Here is an 11,138-nt window from a genome sequence, read left to right as displayed (position 1 = left end):
TTTTCACAATATTTTCGATTGATCTTGAAATCGTCGCTTCCAACTCGAGCGAAACTTTTATTTTGAAATAGAAATACGTATTTCACATAATCCTTACATCTGCGGTCGTCTTGAGTTCAAAGTTGTTGAACTCAACTTTCTCTCAATTGTCAACCCACAGTGAACGGTACTTGAGTTTCATAATTCTTCGATTGTCACCGTAAGATAGGAGTTGATGAATTTCATATTTAATATCAACAATACATGTGTACTCGTTTAGTTATGTACACTATTACTAACACATTAGTAAGATTAATTTAATAAAAATATGATATCTTATGAGAATATTATTATTTTTTTTAATCTCGGTAAAAACATTATCGATCATTTTGAAATACTGTGAATAATTTTGAAAAGATAGACCATCATAGTTACTCAATTTATATGGTGGTCCATCTTAAATGTCACCCACTTAATATGAATATCTCTCTGAAATCAAAATAAACAAGAACACGTTTGAAAAAGTGTAAGATATTTATCCAACCTCAATTGGTTATAGTAACCATTTATCTATAGGACGTGTTCCGGTTGACGCCGTTCAAATATTAATCGTGTCTTGTCTGATCTGCTCTGGTCAATAATCTCAAATGTCGTTTCTAGAATTTGTAAAACCTGAGCTCAAAGGGTGATTTCGTAACTTCCCTTATCCCATCTTACTCTCTCCTTTCTTCCTTATCTTCTGCAATTCCATCAATTCATCTCCCTCCTCCTCCCTACTCGCCATAGCCACAACTCCTATCTCTTTGTGTCTCTTCATAGACACAAAGACACACTAACACTTTCGTTACCATGTCTACGTCTCTTTCTTTTGTTCGTCTCTCTTGTTCCTCGCATTCAATTTCACCCTCTTTTTCTCATCTTCCTCCCCAATTACCCAATTCTCGCGCCTCCCATTTTGTTTTCTGCCGCTACAGACGCAGACACGTTTCTGGTTCCTCCTCCATTAGCCGCGGCATTTTCAAAGTCTGTTCCTTTTCCACTCTCGGCGGAGCTTCTGAATTTGACAGTTTAAGCCAAAGGAGCCATGATGAAGAAGAAGATGATGAACAACAAATTAGGACTAGAGCTAATGACGAGGATGAAGTAGACGATGAAGAAGAAGAAGAAGAAGAAGAATCTATTAGCTCTTATGTTTTTCCTGAAAGATGGGATGTCTTAGGTCTTGGACAAGCCATGGTAATTTCCCTTTTCATTCTCATTGCTCATTCATATGTCTGTGGGAAATCTATGTGCTTGGATGTTGGCAATGACTTTGGAGTAACTTATTTAAGCTTATTCTACTTGTGTCAAAAGCAACTTATGATGTCAATGAAGTAACTATTTCAACTTATTTTCATTACTTCTTCTATAGAGCTATAAAAACTTACTTGTGTCAGACTTTTCCAGAGAAAAATGCTGCATTTGGATTTGCATGCATGCCCTTTACTTGTGAGAATTAAGTTGTACTTTTCTCATTTGTTGCCTTTCCTTCAAACCGTCAACCAATGATGTTAAATAGCCGTGCTATAGCATAGCAGAATTTGGACTAACCGTTATTGTTCAGCAATAAGCTATTTAGTTCAAAATATTTTCAAATAGTCAATATGACGTCGCTGTGGTACTATTGCGTAGCGGCGCTATAGCACTAGCTTTTGCTATCCACAATTTTGACAACACCGCTTTCAACATATTAGAATCCTCCAATTCTTGTTATGTTGTGGGATATATCATGAATACTTTCATTGTGTTGAAATTGATATTGATATGGTATACATTTTGATAATTGTGTTGTTTTGGGAGTTCTTTTTAGGTAGACTTTTCTGGCACAATTGATGATGAGTTCTTGAAGAATTTAGGATTAGAAAAGGGAACAAGGAAACTTGTAAATCATGAGGAAAGAGGTAGAGTTTTGCAGGCCATGGATGGTTGCAGTTATAAAGCCGCCGCTGGTGGATCTCTTTCTAATACCTTAGTTGCCCTGGCAAGGCTTGGAGGCCGCTCCCTCCGAGATCCTGCTATAAATGTGGGAATGGCTGGGAGTGTCGCGAGTGATCTATTGGGTGGTTTCTACAGGTTTGCTCACATTACTGCACACTTCTTTGATCTTATTGATATGGTTGATTAAGTTGTGGCTGATTTAGTTTCATTTAAGAAAGTTAATTTGAAATATCCTTCTCTCATGTCTCATCAATTATGGGTGATGGAATAATTTGCTTCTCTTTCTTTTAAACTTTTGTTCTTCCATAAGTCAGAAGCATTCCTTTGGTTGGATTTTGCAATATGGTGATTTGCTTGCTTTTAATTTAAATTCTAGGGAAAAATTACGCCGAGCAAATGTGCAATTTCTGTCTGTGCCTATCAAGGATGCGACAACTGGAACAGTTATAGTTCTTACAACTCCAGATGCTCAACGCACAATGCTTGCATATCAGGTTCACTTTACTACAAATGAAGAATATTATTACCATACATTTCTGCCACCTTCTTGTTGCGATTTGAGGATTCCGTGACAAGATGTTTTTAAGGAGATATGTTAATAACAATTTATATATTGTTCATTCTTTTTTTTTCCCTTTTTCGTTCTAGTTTAAGCAATACCCTTCTATTTTTCAGAAGAAACACATACACATGTTTAACTAGCGGATTGAATCAATCAACTATAGGAGCTGCTTAAAAATTTCATGAGTTTTTATGGTATAAAGTTAGACTTTTTAACATGCAAATTTCATCAATGGTATCTTGCGATTTTGCGATCTCACTCACCCCAAGGATCCAAATCTTAAGCAGAATCGTGGTAGCAAAATCGAGCAAGATTGCTGCAAAATCGTGTCATTGTTGATTTTTGTGCAATCCTGGCTAGGTCCGGCCACCGCCATCACAAACCGAGAAGAAACAAGAAGAAATAAGAAATGAAGGACGATGATGACAAAATATACAGTTATGGTTTGGCGGTGGTGAATACATGTCTTTTAAAATGATGAAGTGTTAGTTTTAGGGTATAGAGAATAGACATCACAGTAGTAGAGTTTGTTTTAGATAACAGACTTATGATAAACCAAGTAATAGGACAAGCATGTCCCTAATGTCTAGCAAATGTTTACTCTGGTAAATGGTAATAAAGTATAAAAACTCAATCATACACGCGTAAAAAATATGGAAAAAGAGCCATTTTCCCACTAATACACTTATCTACCAAAATATTGTGTAAAAATACTTCAAATATATAGTATTATATATATTTGTTTTAAAAGGATCTTATTATCTTTGTTACAGTCTTATGTTTTATGATTTTGCTACCCCTCTCGATCTTTCAAACTTATTTGGCCATGATCTTCCGGTCTCTATGATCTTATGTTTTGCGATTTTATTACCGCCTCCCGATCTTATGCAAGATTCGGTTTTGACAACCTTTCTTTAAGCATCATCTATGAACAATTTGCATTGTTATGGTATTGATGAAATTATGTACTTCCAAAGATGTCTATTTGGTAATGGTTTCTCCAACTTACTGATTCTATCATGTAGAACTTCCATCTTGAAAATCATGACAAGCATTGGGTTTATTCTCTACTTCACTCTGAAACTGTTTTTCTTGGTTGTTATATATAGTATATGCTGCAATCAAGGTTGCTATAATCTAGGGTAGTCATACTACTATATTTTATTTGGTGAAAGAAATGTGGTATTCTCAGTGGAATACATTGAAGACTTGAAATGCTAATATTTCTGTATTCTGTTGTTGCCAGGGCACATCTTCAACTGTTAACTTTGACACTTCCTTGGCAAGTGCAGTTTCCAAGACCAACATACTTGTTGTTGAAGGGTATCTATTCGAACTTCCCGATACTATTAAAACAATAACAAAAGCATGTATGGAAGCTAGGAGTAATGGTGCTCTGGTTGCAGTAACAGCTTCAGATGTCTCCTGCATTGAGAGACATTTTGATCATTTCTGGTAAGATCATTTTGCTCCTTTGTTTTTTTTCACATAATAGTTCATTCATTTCCACTTAATATCAAATTTTACAGCATATTAGTAAGATAATAAGATGAATGATGTTTGCAGGTGTTTAGATCACAAACATATATATTTGTATGTAACTTGTACTTGTTCATTCAACAGGGAGATCATAGGCAATTACGCAGATTTAATATTCGCTAACGTTGATGAGGCGAGAGCTCTTTGTAATTTTGATGCAAAGGAGAGTACTGTTTCTGTTACAAGATATCTAAGTCAGTTTGTCCCTCTAGTATCCGTTACGGACGGTATCAGAGGCTCTTACATAGGCGTAAAAGGTGAAGCTGTATACATCCCTCCCTCTCCATGTGTTCCAGTAGATACATGTGGTGCTGGTGATGCATACGCTTCTGGCATTCTGTACGGTGTTTTACGAGGCATGTCGGATTTGAGAAGTATCGGTACAATAGCATCTAAGGTAGCATCCACTGTTGTTGCGCAGCAGGGAACGAGGCTACGAATTTCAGATGCAGTTAAATTGGCTGAATCTTTTGCATTTCAACTTGATACATCGACTGTTCGATCTGATGTTGGTACTGATCATATTTCCAGTGTTTAATTAGATTGTAAACTTACATTTAAGTTCCAAAATTCTTTCATAAGATGAAGGAAGGAATGTAGTCCTTTGATTTATTTCAAAAGTCATGTAAATACTTTCATTGTAAAAAGATAGCTATAGCTATGATGACAATTAAATTATTTAGATTTCTGACCATTCTTCATCACACAATAGTAGTATTAGGTACATTGGTATTTTCTATCTAAATCTCTATACTTATACGAAGTGTGTTAAGAGTCCCACATTGGACAATATATGGTCTGAACATGTGTTTATAAATGGAGGCAGTCCTCACTCTACCAACCGGTTTTTAAATCGGTTTTGTAGGGTTGAGTTAGGCCCAACCACACATTTTTAACATGGTATCAGAGTCTCGTTTAAGATCCGGTGGACCACCCACCATTTATTTCCACGCTCCAGATGTCCAGTCCTGGGCGTGAGGGGGTGGGTTAATGGTCTGAACATGTGTTTATAAATGGAGGCAGTCCTCACTCTACCAATCGGTTTAGGCCCAACCACACATTCTTAACAAAGTGAAATACATGTTAATGAAAAATATGTAAGGGAACACTATTTTTTTTTTCTTTTCATTATAAATTGATCTTCATCAATTCTTAAGATTAATTTTGGAAACTTGTTTCTGGTCAAAAAAATGTTTGTCAATATCACTGCAAACAGCCTGTTCTTTCTTTTCTCACATATTTTTTGTGTGAAAAACTGAGGCATCCATGCACACAATTGAAGATATTAATCTCTAGAGGTCAGTCAAATTTGTTTTAATCTCTAGAGGTCAGTCAAATTTGTTTGAGAGATTGACTTCTTGTAACATATTTTCTTTGTTTTTTTATTATGCCAATTTAAAAAAGATTATCAAATTATAAAAACCATTTTACAGTAGCAATAAATTAACTGTTTCTATATTGTAATGAAGTACCTTAATGGTGGGCATTTGTGTTGGTATATTTTGTTATAAATACAAATGTTAATTTAACTATTATTTTTTAGGAAAGTTGAATAAATGTTATGAGTTATTATAGTTTCTTATTTCTTATTATTCTCCGAGGTTTCCATTTTTTTTGGTAAGGTTTATATAAAGTTATTATATTTTTATTTTGTAAGAATAAGAATTGATATCACTTGATTAATATTATTAAAGTTATGGTTATTAATTCTTCTTTTGGTATCTGAGTTCCATTACGGAGTCTGATATAGTGAGTAAACAAGAGTGTTTGGGAGGAAAAACATTAGAGTGAGTGAAGGAAATAAAATGGTTGAATCAAGCAATTTTACTCTACCAAGTGTGCTCAAGTTTGATGGAGACTATGATCATTGGAGTTTGATCATGGGAATCTACTTCGAACAAAGAAGTACTAAAGTGTTATTGAATTTGAAATCAAGTAACCATAGGAGAATGAACAGTTAAGTGTAGAAGTGCCTATTTTAGGTAATTGACAAATCCGTCTTAAAAACTATTACCCAAAAAGAAATAGCTAAAAAATTAGGGGAATCCATGAAAGTCAAGTACAAGGGAAACACTGTGGTGAAACAGACGCAGCTGTAGAGGCTTCGATGGACATTTGAAACCTTAAAGATGAATACAAGTGAATTAGTGAACGATTATTTTGAAAGAGTGATGGAAACAACAAATGACATGACTAATTATAGAGAGAGAATATGAATGATGTGAAAATCGTTGAGAAGAGAACTTAGATCTCTGAATGAAAACTTCAACTTTGTTATATGCTCAATTGAAGAGTCTAAAGACACTGATATCCTAACTATGGATGAGTTACAAAGTTCACTATTTGTTCATGAGCAAAAAATGAGAGAGAAGCAGAGCGAAGAACAAGTTTTGCAAGTTGAGCATGGTAATCGTTATGGACTTGAGAGAAGAAGAAGCAATTTTCAAATAGGAAGTAGCAGTTATGTTAAAAGACGAGAAAGAGAAAAACCATTTATAAATTGAAGTGTTATTATATGTTATCGACGTAAAAAAACAAGGGCACTACTAATTTTAATGTCCAAGACTAGAAAAGGAAGCAAACATTGTTGAGTTTGACGAGGAAGAAGAGTTGCTCCTAATGGCTCATGCCGAAGTTCAAGATATTAAATACAAAGGGATATGGTTTCTCGATTCTGGTTGATCAAATTATATGACAGGAAATAAAAGGTGGTTTGTAGAACTAGATGAAAGTTCCAGTTGTACTGTTAGATTGAAAAACAAGTCAAGAATGTATGTAATGGAAAAAGGAAGTGTCATGTTTGAAGTGGAAGAAATCATTCAAAATGTGTATGATGTTTACTTTGTGCCTGACTTAACCAACATTTTGTTAAGAATGTGCCAACTTAAAAAAATGCCTAGTAAACATAATAAATAATAAGGTGCATGCATAATTTATCATCCTCAGAGAGTGGAAATTATAGACAACAACATGACTCTGAACAAGATGTTTGTGATTCATGTTACATTAAAATCACTTCCACGAAAAGGTTAAGGAGGAAAACTTGGAGGACCTATGGCATAGAAGGTAAAAACATGTAAATCATAAGTTCATTGTTGTTATGTAGAAGAAACAAATGGTGGAGGGGCTACCAAAGTTCAAGGAAGTTATATGGGTTTGTGAAGTGTGTATTATTAGAAAGCAACATCAAGACAAAATATCAAGAAAGGTCACTGGTGCATGCAGATCTGTGTGGTCCAATCACTCCAATCTTTGACAGTGGTAATAGATATTTGGTAGTGTTTGTAGATGACTACTCTTACAAAACTTAAATTTATTTTCTAACATAAAAAGGTGAAACATTTGAGATATTCAAATGCTTCAAGATTCTGGTTGAGAAAGAAGCTCAGAAAATATATATGTTATTTATGAATAGATATGGGAGGAGAATTTACCGCGCAAACAAGTTCAATAAATTATGTATAGAGAATGGAATTAAATGAAGATTAACAATTTCTTTCACACCACAAGAAAATGGAGTAGTCGAACAAAGAAATCGAACAATTATGAATATGGTGCGCTGCTTACTAACTGAGAAATAGATAGCAAAGACTTTATGGGCGAAGATGCTAAGTGGACAAATCATGTGATTAACAAAAGTCTTACTAGAGCATTAAAGGAAATGGTACCGAAAGAAAGATGAAGTGGCCTGAAACCTAGAGTTAACAATTTTAAGGTGTTTGGATCTATTGCACATGTACATATACCTCAGCAGAAGAGAACTAAACTTGATGATAAAAGTCGTAAATGTATATTAATTGGAGTGAGTGATGAATCAAAGGTTTGTCGTTTGTAAGATCCAATATTGAAGAAAATCACAATAAGAAGGGATGTCATATTTGAAGAAGGAGAAAAATGAAATTAGAACATAAATTCAGACGAAACAAAAGAAATCACTCTTGATTGGGGTGAAAATGGTAGTGACATGGAGGATTCTGATGAAGAATCAGATATAGAAACATAAATGGGTGATGGTGGAAACCATGAGCTTACATTACAACATGAGGAACGACAACATCAGGAACGACCAAGAGAAAGAAGACCACCTAGTAGGCTGCAGGACTACAAAAGTGGTGAGGGTCTTTCTGAAGAAAAACAAGAGGCCCGAATGGTTTTATTCCTATCAAATGATGATCCCACAAATTATAAGGAAATTGCGAATGATGTAAAATGGATAGAAGTCATGAAACATGAGATAGATTCCATCGAGAAGAATAAAACATGGAAATTGGTAAATCTACCAATACAAGCCAAAATTAGAGTGAAATAGATTTACAAAATCAAATTGAATGAAGAAGACAAGGTTGAAAAGTACAAAGCTCGACTTGTTGCAAAGGGTATACACAAATAGAAAAGGTAGACTATAATGAAGTATATGCTCCCGTAACACGATGGGACGCGATTCTAATTTTGTTGGTTGTGGAAGCACAAAAAGGATGGAATGTGTATCAGTTCGATGTGAAAAATGTCTTCTTATACACATAATTGAAGGAAGAGGTATATGAGAATCAACCTGAGAGCTTCATTAAATACGGAGAGGAAGAAAATCTATATAAGTTAAACAAAGTATTATACGACCTAAAGTAGGCGCCAAGAACATGGTTTAGCATCATTTATAGTTAATTCCACTAAGAAGGATTTACAAAGAGTAAATATGACCATACTAAGAAAAATAATCATAGTAAGTATTTATGTCGATGACTTGATATATACCGGAAATAATGAAGAATCGTGTACAAGATTAAGTTGTCCATGATGAAAGAATTTGAGATGACGTACCTTGGTAAAAGGAGGTTCTTCCTTGGGGTTGAAGTAAGTCATAATGCAAATGGAATTCACTTATACCAAAATAAATATGAAAGAGAGGTTTTAGAAAGGTTCAATATGTGGAATTGTTACTTTGTCAAAAATCCAATAGTTTCTAGAAGATGTCGATCCAACTTTGTACAAGCAATTGGTAGGTAGTCTAATGTATCTTACAACTATAGTCTCAGATATGATGTACATAGTGTGTTTGATTTCATGTTATATGGCTAATCCAAAGGAGGAGCACATGCAAATTTCTAAAAGAACCTTGAGGTATTTAAGAGGTACTCCCTCTATTCTCTTTTATAAGCAACTTTTAATTTTTAGATTCATTAAATAATTGATGTATTTATTCTATAATTGATTAATCACATTGATGTCAGATATCATTATTTACATGATCTTTCAAATTAGGGAATCATAAAGTTGATTTTCTATGGATCATAAGAGCAAGTTGCATACATTATGACAAAGTCATTTGAAATTGGATCAATTTGTGAAACTTAAGAGACTACCAGGAGTACAATCACTTGAAAATTAAATTATATATTCAATGAGCATTTCAGTTTAAAGGGAAGAGTTTGTTGGTATATTTACTAAGACTTTGTTATAAATAAAATGTTAATTTAGTTAAGTTTAATAAGTTAGATTTTAGAAAAGTTGAATAAATGTTATGTGTTATTATAATTTGTTATTATTTATTATTCTCTAAAGTTTCTATTCAATTTGTAAGGCTTATATAAAAACATAATATTTTCATTTTGTAAGAAGAAGAAGTGAAGTAGTAACCATAACTTTAACAATATTAATTAAGTGAGATCACTTCTTCTTACAAAAAAAAATGATGGCTTTATATAAGTCTTATAAATTGAATAGAAACTTCGAAGAATAATAATAAATAACATACTATAATAATCCATAACACTTATTCAACTTTCCTAAAAGGTAATTTATTAAATTTAGCTAAATTAACATTTCTATTTATAACAAAGGTTAAGTACACTGATATCAAATATCATTATTTACGCAATCTTTTAAATCAGGAAGCATAAAGTTGGTTGTCTACTGGAAATTCAACCATTTGAAAATTAAATTATATGCTCAATAGACATTTCAGTTTAAGGAGAGAAATTTATTGATACATTTACTAAGACTTATTCTTTATTATAAATATAAATGTTAGTTTAGGTAAGTTTAATAAACTCCCTTTTAAAAAAGTTGAATAAATATTAAAGGTTATTATAGTTTGTTATTCCTTATTATTCTATGAGGTTTCTATTCAATTTATAACACTTATATAAAGCTATTATATTTTTATTTTGTTAGAACAAGAAGTGAAGTAGTATCAATAACTTTAACAATATTAATCAAGTAAGCTCACTTCTTATTCTTGGAAAATAAAAATACGATGACTTTATATATGTCTTACAAATTAAATAGGAATCTCGTAAAATAATAAGAAATAACAAATTATAAAAACCCACAACACTTTTTCAAGTTTCCTAAAAGGCTACTTACTAAACATAGTTAAATTATCATTTTTATTAATAACAAAAATTAAGTCTTAATAAATATACCAACAAATTTCTCACTTTAAACTGAATTACTTATTGAACATTCAGTTTAATATAATTTACTCCAATTGTCTCATAAGTTTCACAAACCCATACAATTTTAATGGTCTTGTTATAATGTCTGCAACTCGTTCTTGTGTTCCACTTTACCACTATGTGATTTGAAAGATCATATAAGTAATGATATTTGACATCAATGTGTTTAGTCCTCCAATGCATCACAGGATTTTTAGAGAACTTGATTGATGAAATGTAATCACAAAGAATATTAATACACTCGCAATTTTCATCTCCAATTTGTTCAAGAACACCCTTCATCCAAAAACATTGACGAACACATGAGAGAGACACCATTTATTCACCAAAAACCTTAAAACAATAGGTGTATGAGTCATCTCACTTATAAAGTGTTCAACCTCTACTCTTTCTAACAATGTGAGACTTAACAACTCACTTGTTTCTCCTCCAAAATCTTCCAAAAACCAACTCCCAAACAGACTCTAAGACAATTGGTGTACGTATCCTCTCACTTATAAAGTACTTAACCTCCACTTTTCCAAATAATGTGGAACTTTCACAACTCACACTTGTGTCTCACAATTTATTTCTATAATAAGTTGACTTGTATGTATATTGAAACATGAAACCCCGTAAACAGCCCA

General features: G+C 33.0%; 1 protein-coding gene across 1 annotated transcript; it reads left to right on the top strand.

Moving 5' to 3' along the window:
- The first annotated feature begins 552 nt into the window (after positions 1–552).
- LOC127100405 (uncharacterized) lies at positions 553–4,751 on the top strand. The gene is made up of 5 exons (XM_051037555.1): positions 553–1,215; positions 1,829–2,091; positions 2,333–2,450; positions 3,765–3,973; positions 4,142–4,751. Exons 1-5 carry the CDS (start codon positions 829–831, stop codon positions 4,593–4,595), a joined length of 1,431 nt encoding a protein of 476 aa, XP_050893512.1. The 5' UTR covers positions 553–828; the 3' UTR covers positions 4,596–4,751.
- Positions 4,752–11,138: the final 6,387 nt, after the last annotated feature.

This window comes from Lathyrus oleraceus, chromosome 7 (genome assembly GCF_024323335.1).
Source record: "Lathyrus oleraceus cultivar Zhongwan6 chromosome 7, CAAS_Psat_ZW6_1.0, whole genome shotgun sequence".
NCBI classification, from domain to species: domain Eukaryota; kingdom Viridiplantae; phylum Streptophyta; class Magnoliopsida; order Fabales; family Fabaceae; genus Lathyrus; species Lathyrus oleraceus.
The sequence above is the reverse complement of the archived record's forward strand: the minus strand, read 5'-3'. Positions and strand labels throughout refer to the sequence as shown.